Source organism: Lathamus discolor, chromosome 3 (genome assembly GCF_037157495.1).
Source record: "Lathamus discolor isolate bLatDis1 chromosome 3, bLatDis1.hap1, whole genome shotgun sequence".
In the NCBI taxonomy this organism is placed as follows: Eukaryota; Metazoa; Chordata; class Aves; order Psittaciformes; family Psittacidae; genus Lathamus; species Lathamus discolor.
Genome location: NC_088886.1, coordinates 61,227,886 through 61,248,136, shown reverse-complemented (window position 1 = coordinate 61,248,136; position 20,251 = coordinate 61,227,886). Strand labels below are relative to the sequence as shown.

At 39.5% G+C, this 20,251-nt stretch overlaps 1 protein-coding gene across 2 annotated transcripts in view; it reads left to right on the top strand.

Annotated features, from left to right (window-relative positions):
* PKN2 (protein kinase N2) overlaps positions 1-17,837 on the top strand; it is a 50,584-nt gene extending 32,747 nt beyond the window's left edge. Inside the window, exons 4-22 of one of the 2 annotated variants that reach the window (XM_065675568.1) lie at positions 2,398-2,515; positions 4,090-4,235; positions 4,338-4,551; positions 7,067-7,252; positions 7,536-7,645; positions 8,127-8,270; positions 8,443-8,518; positions 8,839-9,013; positions 9,281-9,410; positions 9,857-9,993; positions 10,090-10,165; positions 10,253-10,344; positions 11,273-11,449; positions 12,028-12,090; positions 12,193-12,269; positions 13,071-13,213; positions 14,094-14,201; positions 15,295-15,375; positions 15,456-17,837. In XM_065675568.1, coding sequence (XP_065531640.1) covers positions 2,398-2,515; positions 4,090-4,235; positions 4,338-4,551; positions 7,067-7,252; positions 7,536-7,645; positions 8,127-8,270; positions 8,443-8,518; positions 8,839-9,013; positions 9,281-9,410; positions 9,857-9,993; positions 10,090-10,165; positions 10,253-10,344; positions 11,273-11,449; positions 12,028-12,090; positions 12,193-12,269; positions 13,071-13,213; positions 14,094-14,201; positions 15,295-15,375; positions 15,456-15,659 — 2,457 coding nt within the window. In that variant the 3' untranslated portion in view covers positions 15,660-17,837. Of the gene's footprint in view, positions 1-2,397; positions 2,516-4,089; positions 4,236-4,334; positions 4,552-7,066; positions 7,253-7,535; positions 7,646-8,126; positions 8,271-8,442; positions 8,519-8,838; positions 9,014-9,280; positions 9,411-9,856; positions 9,994-10,089; positions 10,166-10,252; positions 10,345-11,272; positions 11,450-12,027; positions 12,091-12,192; positions 12,270-13,070; positions 13,214-14,093; positions 14,202-15,294; positions 15,376-15,455 lie in introns of both variants that reach the window. The other variant, XM_065675567.1, reaches the window with a different exon arrangement.
* Positions 17,838-20,251: the final 2,414 nt, after the last annotated feature.

Here is a 20,251-nt window from a genome sequence, read left to right as displayed (position 1 = left end):
CCTGAAAAAACTTAACTAAACACTTGGGCTGTAATAGTAGACATTGGAGGCAGGCTTTGATCAGACTAAGTAAAAAGGGTAAATTCTGGTTTGCTTTAAGATTGAGGCATGTAATTAAAACTGATGATTGAATCTTGTATTTGCAATTGGTAAGTGCTTAAATCAGCCTACCAGCCTGGGTGTATATAGTAACTGGGCTGGTAAGAGCAAGCTGGAAAACGCAAAAAGCATTGCCAGCTGCTTCAACAAACAGGATGGAAATGGTGCGTATTCATTCTCTCATGTTCTTAATACTCAGCAGTGAGTTAATTTGGCAGGTTTAACCTGTAGGCTTCAGCATGGTGATTATGTTTTAAAATAAGAGCTTAAAGCAACTCAAGTGTCTGAATGAGGTGGGCAAAAGGGGCAGGAAATTCCCAGTGTGAATCCAAGCCTGGTAATCCAGAGTTCTTTAAAAAGTAGTCACAGGACCTTTTTAAACATGTTAAACTCTGTCATGGCCTCTATTCAAGTGTACCGTATGATCTGCTTTCAAATTGGTTGTATTATTTTCAGGCCTACATCTGATGGAGGGAGGTCATCATTTGTTTCCTAAAAATGAGAAAGCAGTCTGTTAATAGTAATAAACCCATCATCACATGGGAAGGCTTTCCCTCTGTACTTGCTTCAGTACCATTCAGCTCAATCTGTTTGGACTGAAGCGTTTCTGAGATTCTGATCATCTTTCCTTGGACTTGTGTGGAGTCTCTAAGATCCCACAACAGCTTTGCAGATCAGTTTCTCAGGCACTGCCAGGCCTTCCATGCTCAGGAGATGCCTTGAAGTGCTTTGTATTCAGCCTCCAGCACCAAAAGACCTGCTGAGTAGAACACATCCATTTGGTTCTCAGGATGGGATTTTCTGTCTCTTGAAAACATAAGGATATCTCTGTAATCCTGAATCACCTTCATTCTACACACTGAAGGGCTGATATTGCCCCTGAGCAAGCAAATCCATTGCAGTAAGAGGATATGAGGGACAATCAAGAGGAGCAAGATCAAAAATAAGATAGAAGTGAAGATACAGACCAAGAAACACAGCATATTTGTACATTGGAATGATGCATGGATAAGGTTTAATACAGGATTCTAAAGTTGCTTGTAATCTATATTAGATGCAAGGTCACAGAGGAGCTCTGAAGGTAGATTTTTCTTCTCAGCATGGTGATTTTTCTCACAGTGTTCTTGGTAGTGCTTGTATTTCTAGCTCTGGGTATTTGTGCTACACTGCAGTTCTTTGTCATGGTTGTGGAAAGGGGAAGAATTGAATTTAACTTCTTAAATCATAACTTCATTATAAAATTGAAAATCTAAGTAAAACCATGCCCATAGGAAAGTACCTTATTAATGAGGTTATAGAGTGCCTACAGAATGAGTTAACCAGACTACCCTTTGGGCTATAACAAGTGCAATGCTCATCTTCACTGACTACTGTCAGTTACTGTGATTGATTAGTACTGCACAGACAGGACAGATAGACTGCCTTACATTTTCTTATACCCCTAGTTTTGTTCTAACTGCAAGTCAGATCACCTTTAAGTTACCTGGTAATTCCCAGAACATAGGGAGAGCACCATGCAGCAACCATAGAAGCACATGCACAGCTCTACTGCCAGGAACCATTTGATAAGCCATTGTAAGTCAGTTCTCCAGTAGCTGGAAGATGGAAAATGGTATTATCAGCTAGTTTGAAAGTTCATCTTCAGAAAGGTTCTCTTCTAAATTAGTTAGCCTCATTTAGATGAAAAATGCTGCACTCTTATGTTGTTGATGAAATAGCTAGAGAAGTAACCCTCATCTATTATGTATTTATTAATGCAAAACAATCTTCAGCTTTGATTTGTTCAGGAAAACATATAGCAGACTCATTTAGAATGTGCTATGTAAGCTACCTTCCTATTTCTAATTTCAAAATTGAGTATCAGCTCAAGTGAATTAGTACAGTAATTTTTATATGTATTTAGTTGAGCAGTTTTGTCTGTTTTAAGAGATCTCGTCATACAGTAAATACGAGTCCTTCGTAAGGTGAAGGTATTTTGTATGTAATATCCTTTCTTTAGTATCGGCTCACAAAAACATTAATCTACACATGTAATGTTGCTAGATCATGCGTCCTGTATTCAGTTTTAAAGAGATAGTTTCCATGGGAGTAGCTTACAGTCTTTAATCAACCGTAACTAACTCTGTCCTAACTTAATTTCCACTAATACCCTAATGTGGTTAGTTGTATCAGTCTGCTATACCAAATGAACTGCATACATTTAGTTCATGTTCCTAAAGCCTGTCAGTTTTGAAGCTTTCGATGTGTTTTGTTCCATGAAGAGTTTTATCATTTTAACTCGTTTGTTCATTTTAATAGGATCGAAAACTTCTTGCCACAGCTCAGCAGATGCTCCAGGACAGCAAGACGAAAATAGAAGTTATAAGGATGCAGATTCTTCAGGCAGTGCAGACCAATGAACTGGCTTTTGATAATGGTGAGTGAGTAGAAATGAAATATGAATCATTAACTTCAGGATGCCACATAGATGTGTACCCATATGCAAACAGTGTTACCATAAATTTCTAGTAGTAAGTTTGGACAGAGCTTACATGAGCCAAAAATAACTGGAGACCAGGCAAACAACTGTGTGTACTAGGATGCCAGATACATCTCACTTGAAGCAAATTACCTCAAGCTTAATGAAGAGACATACAATCTCTCTTCATCATCCTTTTCATACTTTATGCAGTCCATTTTTGCTTTATGGTCCTGCTTTCTCCCTTCATGCGTGCTTTCTTTTATCTTAACAATAACTAGTAATTTCCTTTAAAGCATATAATCTTTTCACTATCCTAAAAACCAAAATCTGACACAGGTTCAAAGCCTGCTTGTTATACTTAAATAGATTGACCTTATTAGTAATGAGAGCGCAGATGGAGGTGAATTTTGGCTGTCTTTATGGGTGTTTAGGCTAGACTGAGTAGTAAAGAACTTGAAAGAAAAAAACCTGTTGTTAAAAAATGTCTTGAATTATTCATGGTGCACTTCAGAAATAGTTTTAAACTTGCATTTCTTTGGAAGTCTTTAAATAAAATTAAGAAACAAAAATTACCCCTGAGCTATAGCATGCGTGGAGTATAAAACTGGGGGCATATCAGCACATCTCCAATCTTGAACTTTATTTGTGTGCATTTCTTAGTATTGAAGTTGTACGATGAAGCTTGTAATCAGGTCCTGGAAATATCCTAGATAGTGAAAAGCTTGTGTGTGTGAGAGAGTGTGAGACAGGTTAATTTTTGCTGATTTTACACTTTTAGGACACTTCTGGCAATTTTTAGTACCCCATCTTAGCCCATGAATTACATACATTGTAAGCTCAAAAGAAGAAGAAATGTATTTGAGCTAGAAGGGACTTTCAGATGTCTTTTTGTATTGCTACTACTCTTAAAGCTTTAAACAGAAAAGATATATCCAGGAAACTTTCTCATTCTGTTCTAAACAGCGTAAGGAGTGGACGTTACAGTGGTTAACCCAAACCACCAGGCAAGGCAGCATATGGGACCTCTTACATTCTCTGTGCTGGCAGAAGCCAGATTCCCTGGGATTTTGTGTGAAGCAGAAGGATTATCAGAAAGCAATCAGGGATCTACTTAGCTGCAGAGTAGCTTGAAAGATTAATCCTCAGAGCATGGTTCAGAAACGTGGAAGTCTCAAAACCTCCTTCTTGCCACCTGAGTGATGGCTTTTGTCCCTTTACTCAATATATGTTCTTCTCTCACATCCATTAGCAATCACAGCTCTTCAAGGAGTAGCACCTGGTTATTGGATTGAGGCTCTGATCAGTTATTTCTTCCTTCAAATGCAGATGCTTAAAAGCTCACTGTTGCTTTTATGACACACTTCAAGCTTTTTTTTTTTTTTTTTTGAATATTAAATCAGCATCTTGCTTCTTTTTCCCCTTTTTTTTCTTGTTTTCTGCCCTCTATTTATATGGGGGAAGAGTTGCTATTAAAGAAATTAAACCTGGGCATGGTCTTCATAATGAAGATTGCTTGTATCTCTTTGCAGCAAAACCTGTGATAAGCCCTCTTGAACTCCGAATGGAAGAATTACGGCATCACTTTAGGATAGAGTATGCTGTAGCAGAAGGTGCAAAGAATGTGATGAAGTTACTTGGATCTGGGAAGGTCACTGACAGAAAGGCACTTTCAGAAGTAATTTACGTCATTACGATTTCTGATACTTTATTTTAAATGCTCTTTCAAGGCAAAAAAAAGATATGAAATATTTCATTATTTTTTTCTTGTTCTAAGAAGGCTCAAGCAAGATTTAATGAATCAAGCCAGAAGTTGGACCTTTTGAAGTATTCACTGGAACAGAGATTGAATGAACTTCCTAAAAACCATCCCAAAAGCAGTATTATTATAGAGGAGCTTTCATTGGTCTCTTCACCCATGTTAAGTCCTCGTCAAAGTGTAATATCTACTCAGAACCAGTATAGTACGCTGTCCAAACCAGCAGCTTTAACAGGTAAGATTTATGGAACCATTTTTTCCGGCTTTATTCAGTGGTTTAGAGCAAGGCTTTAATGCCAACTTTATTTTTTTCTGGACATCTTTCATTGTTGTTCTTTTCCTAGACAAAGGCATTTAGAATTTCCAAGTGTCTGTGCACTAAAACAATGCAGATAACTTTCTTTGATTTGTTGGCCTTTTTATAATCCTGTTGAAAAAGTGAAGTTAGGTCACTATGGGATGGTACTACTAGCATTTACCTAATGCCTTTCATCTTTTATTATCAAGAATGTTAAGCAGTGGGTAAAATTATCCCCATTTTACAAATGGGGCAACAGAGGTGCAGAAGGGTTAAGTGACTTGCCCTGATCATGTAACAATTCAGTGGCAGAGCTGGAGATAGGCACCCAGCTTTTTGCCCAGTCCTTATTTTACCCACTGAACCACCCTGGCTTTCTAGAAGGTGACATTTGTGCTACCAAAACATGTTCTATTCCTAAACCAAAGAGGAAGACCCAAAGAAGCATGCATGGAACTACTGAAGCCTCTATTCACTGGTGTGAATTGTTTGCCTTGCAATTAAATGAGGATTATTTTTGGGTTTGACACTTAGCTTGCTGTGAGGGAACAGTACGTTATATACGAAACTTAGGAACTTCTCATAGTGTGTGTTCGCCTGGAATTGTTCTTTGGAGGAAGTAAACTGTTACAAGAGATGAACCATGCTTCCACAAAGTTCTTAAACATTTGCCTCCCAGTGTTCTTGAAGAAAAAACAAATACTTTTGACTACCTGGGAATACGTGACTTTACTAGATTTATTTAATAAGTGGTTGTATAAGAATTCCTAGTGCAGATAGGGCCGGTGTTTTGTTTCCTAAAACATTTTCTATTTAACTATTAATAGAGTAAGTTTATTACAGAAACAACCAGTAATTCAAATGTTACTCTCCTTATACATGTATAACTGAAACCAGAATCTAGTTGTGAAGTACTGTGGGGTTGTAGTTTAAAACAAAAAGAGGAACTCTTCTGTAATAACAAGAAAATGGAGCAAGTCTTCTCCTCCATTTTGGCTCAATGAGACGTAGTAAAGAGTAAAAAGCATAATATATAATCATGGGTCAGATGCATTGTAGTGACAGATAGTTCCTCTTTAAATGTAATTTACTGACACACATGAACAGTTTGTAATGGAGTTATCAGAACAGAGTTACAAGCTTGTGAAGTGTTCTTCATAGTTTCACTTTCATAATGGCTACACAAAGAGCTTTTTGTATTGAACTGGATTTAAGTGAACGGTGTCTTTGTGTTTTGCCTCTGACTCTTTGTGAAAAATAGATCAGTGCTGTCACTTTAAAGTGCGTCAACAGATCTTTCTGTCCTTATATAAGATTATAGCCTTTCTGCTTTTTATTTATGTATTTATTTATTTCACCCCCTAAACAGAGGTTGGGAATAAAGTATTCTTTTATCCTGTTTCGGGAGCCAATAGCACCTCTTTATCTTCATAACCTACTACTTAGAGGTCACTTACAGCTGTTAGTTCCCTGTAGGATGGGATTTCTTCTCTGACTGGTTTCTTGATGTCTGTTCTGTGGGCTGTAATGTGGCCAGACCATTTTTAGGTCAAGTCTGACTTAAGCTTCTGTTAAAAAAAGAGTACTTAACTGTGACACTTTAAAAGTACATGTGCTGTCAGAACACTGTATTTGGGAGCTGCATTTCTGGTGACAGCATGATTACTGGCTGATTTCACCACTTTAATAGTTAATTTTGTTGGTGGCAGTGGTGTCACAGTTTTAGAGATGCTATCTTGTACAGGATGAGGTAAGCCTACCATTTGTATGTGCTGCTGGAGGAAACTCTCTTAAATTAGAACAGCAGCCCATAAAGCTCATTTGTGTAAAGCTGTAGAAAACTTTTCAGAGTAGCATCTTGTCTCAGCTTTTATAAATCCAAATTCAGTGAAGTTGGAACAATTCGGTGATTTTCGATTATGCACTAGCTCGAATTTGACTTTAGCATGCAGCAGACAAATGTGATTTCTGAATGCATCTGAAACAAATACATAGTCAATGTGTTTCAATAGTGAATGTGTTAATTTTAATTACTGCAGCAATGTATCCAGTATTAATTGGTTATGTAAAGCTCATGGAAAATTGTTACTGTCCTATCTGCAAGATCCATCATTTCAATAAGAAACTAGATTTGTCATCTTAAGAAGTGGCATTGCCTAGAGTTTGAACCCAGGGCAGATCTTAGGTGAAGGAAACAAAGATACTTCGGAGACACAACAAAAACTTACTTTGTGTCATTTTGGTGAAATGCTGCTCCTAGAAGGTTGAGTCCCACATATTTGTCTTCTAGTGCTTATTTTCAGTATATTTGTCTCAGATCTGTCTTTTTGTCTGATACTTCTGTTGTAGCCTGTGGGGATCAGAATGTGAGCTAGTGCCATAAAACAACATTAGTCATTCACTTCATTTACTCAGTTACAGAACTGTCTGATAGATCCCTGTCTTGTTCTAGGTACCCTGGAAGTGAGGCTGATGGGCTGCCAGGATATCTTGGAAAACGTCCCTGGCCGATCCAAAGCCACCTCGATTACGCTACCTGGTTGGAGTCCAAATGAAGCCAGAACGTCTTTTATTGGCAGAACCAGTAAAATTAAAAGTGGGAGTAGCAGAAACCTTCTGAAAAATGATGACTTGTCCAGTTCAGTATACTCTGCCTTCTCTTATTTTCATGCATTTACGTTTCAATGTGCATGCCCTGTTCTGCAATGTAAAATGCTACATTGATTTGAAGCTTTAAACTTAGCTGTTTCTTCATCTGTTTAAGAAGAAAAGGAACAAAAGCACAACTACACTATTATGTCCACAAGAACCAGTTAAATATGAGATTACATTTTTTAAAGGGAACTGTACTGAAGGTTTTTTGTTTGTGGAAAATCTCCTTAAAGATTTAAGCCGAGTTTATGTGCTTTACTTACTTACAGATGAAGTCTGTGCTGTACTGAAGCTGGATAACACTGTGGTTGGTCAAACTAGCTGGAAGCCTATTTCCAATCAGTCCTGGGATCAGAAATTTACACTGGAACTAGACAGGGTAAAAATGTGCTCTTAATTCACTGACAGCCATGGGCAATTCTTAGATTAATTTCAGTATGTTGCCTGTTTTCCTGTTGCTGCATTATGTTCAAATTTGAGATGTGTGAGTATTCCCATCCTTAACAGAAAGAGCTCCCAGAGGTTAAGCTGTTATGCTGGGCTGGCACTCCAGAAATGTTACATTTTCTGCCTCTAAACTGCCATAATATGTTTTTAGCCTGTGATGGATAAGCTTAAATTCTTATAAGGATTATCAGTTTCTCATTATTTATCAGTAAATTCCAATATCAGGTAGCTTGGATGTTTTGGTCAAGCCATGTCACAGAATTTTTATGGTGCTTCTCCAGAAGTAGCACTCCTTTGAAGTAACAGCTCTGCATCTCAGTCCTTGAGTTGCTAGATCTTACAGTAGCACAGAGGTACCTCTTGCAGAACAATCGCCAGTAAGTAATTTCCTGTGTGTATGTTTCCTGTCGTAGTCACGTGAATTGGAAATCTCTGTTTATTGGCGTGACTGGAGATCTTTGTGTGCAGTCAAGTTCCTGAGGTTGGAAGATTTCCTGGATAACCAACGGCATGGCATGTGCCTCTATCTTGAACCCCAGGGTACTCTGTTTGCAGAGGTAAGGATGTTTCTTTTGAGCATGTGAGCATACTTATTATACACTACGTTATATAATATATTATACAGTGTAAGTATCACATTGCAGAACAGTTTAAGAAGTTGTTCTTAAACTTTCAAGAATGCATTTTGTCCTGAAACTTGAGTTCTAACACCCATTATTTGAACTGCAGGTTACGTTTTTTAATCCTGTTATTGAAAGAAGACCAAAACTTCAGAGGCAGAAGAAAATCTTTTCAAAACAGCAAGGTGATTGTTTAATATAAACATGTAAAGCTTAAAAATGATATGGATTTGTGATCTCTTTTATGTAGAGATCTAATATTTACCTGTGAACAAAGCTGTTGATAATTAAGGATATGGCATTGCATTTAGAAATGTTTTGGTTTTGAATTCCTTATTATGCATTAAGAGTTAACAATTAATAATTAGGAACTTATAAAGAATATGATAAATTCAGTTTGTTCTTCATAAACTGATTAATATGAATTAATGTTTTTAATTAGAGCTTTTGGTAATAAGTAAGGAAATTACTTGCACTCTGTTTTCTTTTTTCATAATGTCCATAGGCAAAACATTTCTCAGAGCTCCTCAAATGAATATTAACATTGCCACTTGGGGAAGGCTGGTGAGAAGAGCTATTCCTACAGTAAATCACTCTGGCACCTTCAGCCCTCAAGCACCAGTGCCTGCTACTGGGCCAGTGGTTGATGCAAACATTCCTGAGCTCACACTGCCAGCCAGGTAGGGAATATCTACTGTTTTTAAGTACTTTTTAGGAATAACAGTGAGATGCTTATGTGCTAATGTATGTAATGGATGTCAAATCTATTTACTCTGCAAGACTACAGACCTTTCGGTGTGTTAATTTTGCTCACCCATTTTATAGACACATCTACATGCACAGATTTGTTTTAGGAGAAATCTACATAACGTGCAGGTTTAAATTGGTTTTCATACCAGTAAAATGTTCTCTGCTGTACACTCAGGAGTTATTTATCTCCTTGCTAGTGACTCTGCTGTAGCCAAGTTGGACTTTGAACTTGAGCCTGAGCCTCCACCTGCTCCACCGCGCGCGTCTTCCCTTGGGGAAATATGTGAGTCTTCCTCTGAGATAAAGGCTCCTGATGTGCCATCTCAGGCAAGTAACTAAGTATTTTGGTCTCTACAGTTTAACAAGGTTGCAGTATTGGCATCTTTATGATGGATTTCTCCCCTTATGTTTCAGCATATGCTCCCTTAACATAAACATACAGAACTGTCTCTACAAAAAGCTCCATTACTCTTGGCAAACTGTTTCTGTGGTTGGTGTGTTTAACTCTCCATGGCATTGGTTCCTACACAGAAATAACAAAAGCCCCAAATCATTTGAGTATTCAGAGAAAAAATGGCTTTATTAACAAAAAGCTGAATGACTGGAGCAATAGGTTTCATCACTCAAACCTTGTTTCTCTGTATCATCTTGAACTCTACTATTTTAGCTTAGATAAATCTTGTATTAAGGATTTCACAGGCCTCCAGTAAAATGTGTGCATTCATTTGCCTTCACAATCAGTTTTAAATCTTCAGCCTTGTTTTTCTTCACAGGATGAAGTAACAACTTTTGATTTTGAAAATGGCAGAAATAGTATTGTCCCAAAACTCCAGCCTGAAATAATCTGTGAGTCTGATGCTCCCCGTTCAGACATAAAATACACCAACACCCGAGAGCCTGAAGACAGAAGGTAGTAATGAAGTGGTTTTGTTGTTGATTTACATAGATACTCTTCCTTAAAAGTTAACAAACTAGAAGATTTTTGACTGTTGTTTCATTTACATAGATCACAACAACGGTTTCAATTCAGTCTGAAGGATTTCAGATGTTGTGCTGTACTGGGCAGAGGACATTTTGGAAAGGTAAATGTCAAAAGGTGATAACAAATGTCAAGGCTTTATCAAAAACTGGGTATAGCTCATAAATGAATCCCTTATCTTCTGTTTTAGGTGCTGCTGGCAGAGTACAAAAACACAAATGAGATGTTTGCTATTAAAGCCTTAAAGAAAGGTGATATTGTCGCTCGTGATGAAGTGGACAGGTCAGTTTGTAACATGGATTCTCTAAATCAACTGTTTTCTTTCTGCATGCAGCACAACTGTGAGCCCTACCAAACAGTAGTTAAATTCAGTGAAAGAGCAGAACAAGCTGTCATCTCCCTGCTTGGCTGCTGCAGCTGTGCAGTCCTCCTGAGGCAAGGAGGGAGCAGTGTAGCCCAGCAATACAGATTAGTCTTAGTGCTTCTCTTACCATACCTGTGACTTGAAGCTGATCCTGTTTCTAATTGAGGGTCTGATACAATTTTTATTCTAAGTAGTTATTCCATGGAATGCCATCACATTTCAGGAGGACCATCACTGTTTCTTTAGTGGCAGAAACCCCTATAATGGCTTTTCTCAGTCTGTAACATACCGTCATACTTTGTCCATCATATTTTCCCTTAAATCCTGTTTATGCTCTACTTTCTGCCCAAAACTCAGATTTTGCTTTGCTTGGAAGTAAAGAGGAAGTTACAAAACTATCATCTAGTTTTAGTGCAAGAAAGTGCTTTTACAACTGTTTAATAGTGATGACTATATTCATTTGACTTGCAGTAAGAAAGGTAACTGCACTAAGAATAAGGTACAAATCAATCAATTGGCTTAAGGAGAAATAATCTGGAATTAGATGTCTCCAGTATCGATACTGTTTTCCACTTAATGTATTTGGAAGGGGAATTGGCAGGATACAATTCCCATGGCCTGCTAGACTTCCTTGTTCGCTGGTGAAAGCCAAATGTGACTGTGGAAATCTTGGCATCAACTTAATGTGTGAGCAAGTATTAAAATCTCTATAGAAACAAATAATGTTCTTGCCTTATCCAGAAGAGTATTAGAGGAAAAAATGTAAGGCATCGATTGCCAATAGTTTCTGAGAGTTGAAAACCTGTTATTTAAAGCTTTAAATTTGTACTGACTTTCTGTTTGCAGCTTGATGTGTGAAAAGCGAATATTTGAAACTGTGAATAGTGTAAGACATCCCTTCTTGGTGAACCTTTTTGCTTGTTTCCAAACCAAAGATCACGTTTGCTTTGTAATGGAATATGCTGCTGGTGGGGATCTGATGATGCACATTCATACTGATGTCTTCTCTGAACCCAGAGCAGTGTGAGTATCCATCCCTTTTTGTGGCATTAAGTGAAGGGCATTTTGTTCAGCAGATAAGAACTTTATCCCCACATGCCTCTACATCAGGTCATTTCAGTAAATACTGTTTAAGTAAGTTTTAAGAAGGGTCAGAGATTCTAACTCTTTGTCTTAAACCTGAATGTGTCTTCTAATGCGCCTGAATCTACGCTGAATTAAAAAATGACATATTTAATGTCTCTAATACTTTCTAAAAAAAGAGATTACATAAAAAGCAAAATGACAAGTTAAAATGGCAGACAAGGCTAAAAAAAAAAAAAGAAATAATAAGCCAAATTGGAAATCCTTCAATGCCCTGGCAGCAGATAATACAGAAAATTCATCCTCCAGGCCAAGTGAACATACTACAGCTTGAAAGCTGCAAGTTTAAGCATCTTTGCCATCTGGCTTTAAAAACTCTGACCTTGTAATCTGTACTTGAAAAACCAGTCAGTAATCTTCAGAGGATGGTTAATAAACAAGATTGATAATAATGGACTTTACCCTATGAAAAGGAAGACTAAAATCCCTTGCCATTTCCACTTCAACTTTTTCAACAGATTCTATGCTGCATGTGTGGTTCTTGGACTTCAGTATTTACATGAACACAAGATTGTGTATAGGTAAGTAGTCACTAACCCATTCCCAACAGAGGGAGTTCAGCTATCCTGAATAGTGCTGAAGAAACATCAGTGATGTAATTCTGTTTGCAAATGTTCATTTAGGGATTTGAAGTTGGATAACTTATTGCTGGATACAGAAGGCTTTGTGAAAATTGCTGACTTCGGTCTTTGCAAAGAAGGTACTGGCCATTACCTTTTCTTTCTAGGGGAATTCTGCAGTCTGTTTTACTCTGGGCTGTTCCCGAGACTTTTGGACTGCCAAATGTGCAGCGTGTGTCCTTATGCTCTATCATCTGAAGGAAAAAAATAGACTGTATAAATGTGGAGATAAGGGGAAGTTCCTTAGTAGGGAAATAGTGGGAGCCTCTGAGCATAGCACTGTTTTTGTTATTGACTTTGCAGTTGTGTGCATCTCCTGTTCTGATTCCTACGTCATCATATCTCTGCTTATTCAGAATGCGCACTACTGCGTTTCATAAGTTAGCAGAAAAAGCAGTGGTTTTCCTCATTCTAAACATGTCAATTAAGACTGTACAATGAAGTACCAGTACAGTCCATACCTTGCTATTCCTTTTTACAAATTCATTATCTATTTGTTTAACTCCAAAATAGTTGCAACTCTTAAGAATGTGGAAATGACGTGCAAAGTATACTAACAGCTAGAAAGGTGACATTTATCCCAAAAAGGAAGCCTGGATGATAGAATGGTGCTTTCAAGCATTCTGTTACTGGCAACTACCTTTCATTTAAGACATAAAATAGAGGTAGCAACTGAAATTAGTGTGTCTCAAGCCTGATTGCAGGGGGAAGATATGGAAAAGTCCATTTCCTTCTTCAGTTTATACAGCCTCTCCTCCATGTTTAGTTTTTAGATAGCCTAAGTAAATTTTAGTAAATGCTGTAGGTGTTGAAACATCTACTGTGGCTTCAGCTGCAGACAAGTTCCTTAAGTGCTTGCTTTTCATTCACTAACTTTTCAGGAATGGGATTTGGAGACAGAACAAGCACGTTCTGTGGCACACCAGAATTTCTTGCTCCAGAGGTGCTGACAGAAACTTCCTATACAAGAGCTGTGGACTGGTGGGGTCTTGGTGTACTCATCTATGAGATGCTAGTGGGTGAGGTAAGTTCTAGTAAGATACAGTGGAGTCATTAATACATGTTTAAAAAGGTAACAAAACTCAAGATACTGGCCTGCCAACATCCAGTGTGTCCTGCGTGTCACAGTTGCATCAATACTTGCATACCCGGTATGTCTAGGCATACCTGGTTTTACAGTGAGCATCTTAATGTGTTTAAGAAGTAGTTGATGATCATGCCATGAGCTTGAATTATCAATAGTTGTACAAGCGATTGAGTTGTAGCTGGTCCAAGACAATGCTGTTTACCATCTGAATTACACCTGCACTAAAACAGAATGCCCCAGTTCCATGTAAACGAGCTAGTATAAATAAATTACTACTGAGTAATTATTTACCTTGTGTATGCTGCTTTACCTTCCAGACCATTCTGTTCAAGTATCTCCCAGGTAATACATAGATGGCCTATGTGCTAAAAGATAAAAAGCTTCTAGGGTGTCACCTACATCTGTCAGGCCACTTCAGAACAGTTTGAAAACCCTGGAGCTGTCACATGCTAAAGATGTGACAAAAACAAATTAGTCTGGACCGTGTTACTTGTGGATGGCAGCTGTCCTGAAGAAAAGCTGATCCGTACTTCCCACGTTCCCTGTGTATCTTGTGTCAATAGTTCAAAGATCATCCCTGTTTTAGGTGTTTCTACTTCTAAAAACATTTGTAAAGCTGAATCCTGCAGTAGGAGTTAAGGGACAACACCAACTTGCCTTTTCTCTCTTCCTCATGGAAAACTACCATATTTGGTTTCTGGGAACAGGAAGACTTTATGTCAGGGTATATTCAGCTGCCAGCTTGAAATCAGACACATCTTTTCTATTTTAAGTGATGTTTAAGCCTGTTAATAGTATTTCATTACTTGCCTTATAGTCTCCTTTCCCTGGAGATGATGAAGAAGAGGTTTTTGACAGTATTGTAAATGATGAAGTAAGATATCCACGGTTCCTGTCTACAGAGGCCATCTCTATAATGAGACGGGTAAGAACATCATAGTCATAATAATAATACATTCCCCTCTTATCCCAATTAAGGAAATTAATTGCTTTCATGAGGAACAAAACACTTGAAGAACCTATGCCAGGTGGTTTCTTTCTACAAGTAAATTTCAGCTGCTCCATTTAGGCTTGTGCCATGCTGCCCATCACCTTCAAATGAAACCTGTCAGTGCTATTCCACTTCATTCAGGATCAAGTTTTTCACTTTAAAAAGTAAAACACTAGAAGCTCTATTTTCTGCCTGAACTCAATTTCCTGGTCGTATCTGGCTAGAGAAGTTCAGTTCTGTTTTCCTAGCAGAACACTGCTGCATTGACCTATTTGGTAGATTAACATTGTCACATGAATATTTTAATTCAAAGACTTCTAAATCTCTTTGGATTCCTTCCAACTGGGGCAGGGAACACTGCATGTGGCATCTGCAGTCCCCTTGGCGAAGAACAGCTGATGTTGATTATGATCATTACTAGTGCTGTTCCTTAGCGCTGTGCCTCTGCTTATCTGAAGAAGATACTTGAACCTGTCTAAAGTAGATGCTTACCACAGTTGGTAGTATTTACTGGAGGTGATTCAATGTCTTTGGAAGCAGCCTCTCCACATAAATGTCTGACACAGAGTGGCAGTCTAGCACCCAGTTCAGCAACCTGCTGCAGCATGGAAGTTAAAAGCACCGGAGACAGCAGAGCAGGCTCTCTTTTATGAGCCAAGCAAGAAATACTAGTTCATTTAAATCCTGTATCCTCTGCAGCACAATTCTGACTCTCTCTGCTTAACACCAGACCCACAGCTCACTTCAGGCACCAAGTCTCAGTCCCACAGACCTGCAGGCCTGTGTCTGCTCTTTCTCTGGCTGCTCATAGCTGGACTGCTGGTGGAGTTTGTGCTAGAAGAGCACTGCTGCCACTTGACCTCTGTAAAGCTAAAGTGTCATCTTGCACTTTCTTTGAGGACTAAGACTTTCCTTGGGGTCACTGTCCATCTAATCTTGGTGCTGGCTTTTACCCAGTAGCTCTCAGCCTCCCTCATTCATCCCTTCTCCCTTAATTTCTGCACTGAAATCATGCATGTTTTCTCAGCTGCTACGAAGAAATCCAGAGCGGCGTCTTGGTGCTGGAGAGAAAGATGCTGAGGACGTGAAAAAGCATCACTTCTTCAGGGTGAGTACAGACTAGTAATATTTCTAAGGACACAAAGAAGTAGAGAGAGGAAACTAAACTGTGATTGGTTTATCTTACAGCTAATAGATTGGAATGCTTTACTGGCCAAGAAAGTGAAGCCTCCTTTTGTACCCACCATTAGAGGACGAGAAGATGTTAGTAATTTTGACGATGAATTTACCTCTGAAGCACCTATCCTCACTCCACCTCGCGAACCCAGGATACTTTCAGAAGAAGAGCAGGAAATGTTCAGAGATTTTGATTACATTGCTGATTGGTGTTAACTTCCAGACACTGTGAAACCCCAGCTGACTGGCTCACAAGAATGCCTCTCTCAGAAGAATACCCACCCTTCTATTGCTCTCTGTGCCACCTGTAGCTTGGTTTGTCTTTTTAAATCACATGAAGATCCTTTCAAGTACTGTTCTGACACTCTTGTGAAGAGTGGCCTCTTTGTATATTGTTTTTTATCTGAGCACTGGAAAGCAGGTCTATGGAATCCTTGAGTTGGTCAACCCAGCTGTATTAAGCTTCCCACACATGGGCACACATGGGGGTCTGCACTGTTTTTCTCACAGCAGATCACATCACTTCTTAAAGTGTCTGCCTTACATGGGGAAAGCAGACTCTGAGCTAGGTGATCACTGATCTCTGCTCAGCCACACGGAGATAGAAGTTTGGGATCTTGATGACACTCGCACAGAACATGGCTCTAGCTGGAGAAGGCAAATGATTTCAGTTAACACATTATCGTGTGCAGTCTATAAAACTACACATTTCTATGTACACCTTCATCTTGTGTTCTTAAAATAATGGTATGGAGAACAGATATGCCTTGTTTTGTAAATTTTCTATGGTATTTATTAGGAAAACTGTTAAACGCCTTGCCTTTGAGATAACAACAGTGTAAGTGCTTCCATTACAACAAAGAAATCCAGAAAAATCCGGAAAGTTTACCAAAGCCACTTGCCAAACAGTTTTGCCTTTAAGCTCTTTAAGCATGGCTTAAAACCCTGGTTGATCTGAAGAATGTGAGGAGGATGTTGCTCAGTTTAACCCCACAGAGCAAAATGTATGCATTTCCCAAGCCCATCCAGCCACTTCCGTACTCAAACCCATGCCTTTCCCACTCGCTGAGTGGACAGCTAAGTTAACCAGTCTGTATCTAACCACCTCAATCATCCTCTATCTGCTGTACAATATCATATCAATTTTAGAAAACATAAGGATTTTCAATGTATACATGCTGTGAACATGTATATTTGGAAGTTGTAATGTATTTTTATGTCCACGCAAGTAATTTAATTATACCACTTCATTGATGTTAAGCAGTGGCCAAGTGAACATCATGCAACTCAGTGAAAGAGTACAGATAGGCCACTGACCTCCAGAGCATAGATTGGGTAAAAGCAATATGTTGTAACAGAATGTATAAATATTTTTGATAAAAAACAGTGTATATTTTCTAAACCCCCCCAACACTAAACACTGTACCTCAAAAGTTGACAAATAACTTAGACCAGACACTGTGCATATTTGTATAACCCAAGACCTGGTTTTGGCATCTGATGTTCTGTAATTTCCGCACGTGGTCCTTAGGCTCCAGCATCACTTGGAGCTGATTGCAGATGTCCTCGCCCAGGTTCATCCCAGCCAGGAGTTTGCTGTTCAAGGGCTAAGACAAAGTGAGACTCGGCACTCAACTGGATGCAAAACTATGAATGAATAAAATGACAAGAAGAAATGTGAACCACTGGAGTGTGCAACACTGAGGTGGTGGTTTAGAATCATGATGCTGGACAGACCTGCAGAGGCTTTGGGAGGAAAAGAAATCACTGGTTACTAGGTGTAAGTGCTGCACCCCTGGGAACAAGGCAGGCAGCTTCACCAAGCTCCACACAACATCTGGCAGCGAGGCCACTTCTCAGCATCGCTTGTTTCCAGACTGTGATCAGTAAGCGAACAAATCATGTTCCTGTATCCAGCTGAAACCAAGACTTTTGAGGTACAGTCAGCGCGCCCTTCTTGGTTCCCAAATATATATATGAGCATCTAACAGGGTGCTTTAACACTTACGAAAGTATCCTCAAAAAGTACCATTTTTGTAACTACATCTTGTACAGAAATCTTTTTTTAATCTAAGTAAATCACAAAAAAAAAGGCAAAAAAATTAGAGGGCAGGGTATGTTCACCCAGGTAAGCTGAAAGAAAGCACTAATTTTATCTCTGTAGTTTTTAAAGTATTTTTAGGCAGATTAAGATTTTAAACCCTAGATTGTAAATATATTTTGCTATACTTTATCTGTATGTGGCTGCTCAAGCACTTTGTAAGGAAATTAGGATTATTTTAGAATGGTACACTATGCATTAAAATGAAATGTGCCTTTTAACAAATGTCATTCTAAGTGTTTTGCAGTCATTAATATCACAAATTAAAGTTTTAAATAGAGTAATTTGTAAAATGTGTCCCAAACATGATTTTGCTGTTTCTTGAAGTGGCTTGTCATGTTTCTTCCCCAGGTAACGTCTGAAAAGAACTTGCCATCAGGAGGGGACTTAGAGAACCCCAGTTTCTTGCCAAAGGCAAGCAGCCTACTCCTGCCTAGGAGAGCAGTCCTGAAAGGAGCAGCCGACCATGGCTACTGTGGTCAGGCCAGTGTGAGCCAGCATTCTCCCTTCAGGGGCTTCCCTGGATGGCAGGGGGAGGCAATGCTTGCTCCCCTCCCTGGTTATTTATCCATTCTAATCTCTCTCTTCTCCCCATTACATAGGAAAGCTCTGCACACAAACCAAAACCCAATGCCCAGGGAGCTTGTTCTTTAAGCAGAGAATGAAGCTTTCTTTTCTGAACGTGTTTAGAAAAGAAACCTTCACTCCTAGAGAACAAACTAACATTGCACATGAGACCATTGCCTACAGCTACTCAACTTCAGTACACAACTACACCATGATTTCCGAAAGGGCTGGCTCCATAGAAGATAGAAGCATTTCCAAGAATTAATATAGGAAGTACCTGGAGGATGCTACACAGGGGGAGATACAAGCCTGTAGTGTTCCAGTGCTCTCTCCTGGCTCACTACTGCAACAACACAGGTGCATTAGCAGAGAACCCCAAACCTATGGAACTGCAGCCAGTTTCCTCACTTGTACTTGAGACTATACTTGTCAGTCAGCCCTTGCTACCACTCAGCTGCAGTAATACAAGAAGGTAATTAGCTAAGAACGAGATTGCAGAGCTGCAAAAACCTCTCCAGCTCCCCAAACCTACCCCTGTAACCCCAAGAACTGGTGGGGTACCATGCACACAGCTGCACACAAGGGCATCCCACATACCAGGAAAGCTCATTTCTGAAGGAGAAGCTTCTGTAAGAGAAGCCACATTCCTTAGCTTCAAAGCAGCTTGCTGAAAAGTGAATTCAGTTACTTTTTTTTCTGCTTAGTTAACTATGGTTAATGTTTCACATTAACCATAGTCTACTGGGACCAGCAGTAACTGGTTTTCAGACTATAAGGCCCCTTGAAGCACAGGGCTAGTACTGACTGGGCTGCACTGTTCCTACTATCTCCATACTAAGGATGGCAGGAAGAGGCAGGGCCAGGTCAGGATACTATGACCCTGCCTTCACCTGCTGCACTCCTTATCTCTGCACAGATGTATTTACATTGTAGTCCAGGCAACTTGTGCTGTATGTAACAATTTCAACTGCAGATTCTCACCACTCGCATGTCAAGTGTTCATGCATAATGCCTGAAACCATTTCAAGTTAGAGCATTGTTGTAAATCTAAGTTTCAGCCATTTTTAACCTGTATGTAGTAGATGTAACATTCTGCTCTACAGTACACTCACTGTAAAATAACCTTCACCTTTGCATTCAAACTGTAACAGTACATTAAAGGTCAGGCCCTGCTGACACAAAGCATCTCACCTTCTCCCATGGATGAGGTAGAACAGCTCAGAGAAAACCCAGGTAATAGAAAGTGTTGCAGCAAAGTTTAAGGAAATGCATTAGCTATTAGAATACAATCCCTCCAGCCTGCCAAGACCACCACCTTCAACATCTGCACCAGCAGTTTTCAGGACTGCAACCAACAGCCTCAGCAGTGTAACGCAACCGTGTGGCCTCTCCTGTTCACAGGGAAAAACAGTGTTGAGCTGCCACATTGCCATAGTCTCAACTGGCCCAAGAGGATTAAACTAAACCAGCACTAGAACAGTGGGGTCTATTGACAGTGGGTGCTATTAGCACTGCCCTCTGGCTGGCTGAGGACCAGATGTAGAGCAAGCTCACCCCTCAGCTGTTCATTTTGGTAATACAAATTAATTTGCACCTGTGACACAAAATTAACTTGGGCACCAAAAGACTCCCAGTTGAGTGCATGTGTTGCTTTGCACACAAAGGGACACTGTCAAGAGGCAGCTAGTTTCCAAAGCTGTTAGTTTGGCTGGGGGGAGGGGGGCTAAGCAACTTCTGGCCTTCTCTCCTTAGCACCTGGCCCATCATTTCAAACAAGCAAGTGCTCACACTTGGAATGTAACAGCAGAAAAAGCTTGACCACTGGCCAGCCAGGCTGCAGGGTGAGATGTTCAACAAAAACTCACTAGAAATACTTGTTACCTTCCTTTGTGCAGTACCTTGAATGCCTGACAACTTTGTGATGCAACTAAAGAGTCCTTACATTTCTCTTCAGCTACTTGGTTCTGTCAGATTCACAGGAGTGAAGCAGAGAGACATTAGTGAGAATCACGGAGACAGTGCCAAGGATGGCACTCATCATTTCACAACAGCCCACAGACCCAGCAGCGCTTGTGCAGATATTGTAACCGCTTCTCAGCTACTGCTTGCACTCTGGGTCAAGTCACCCACTCAGCTGTGC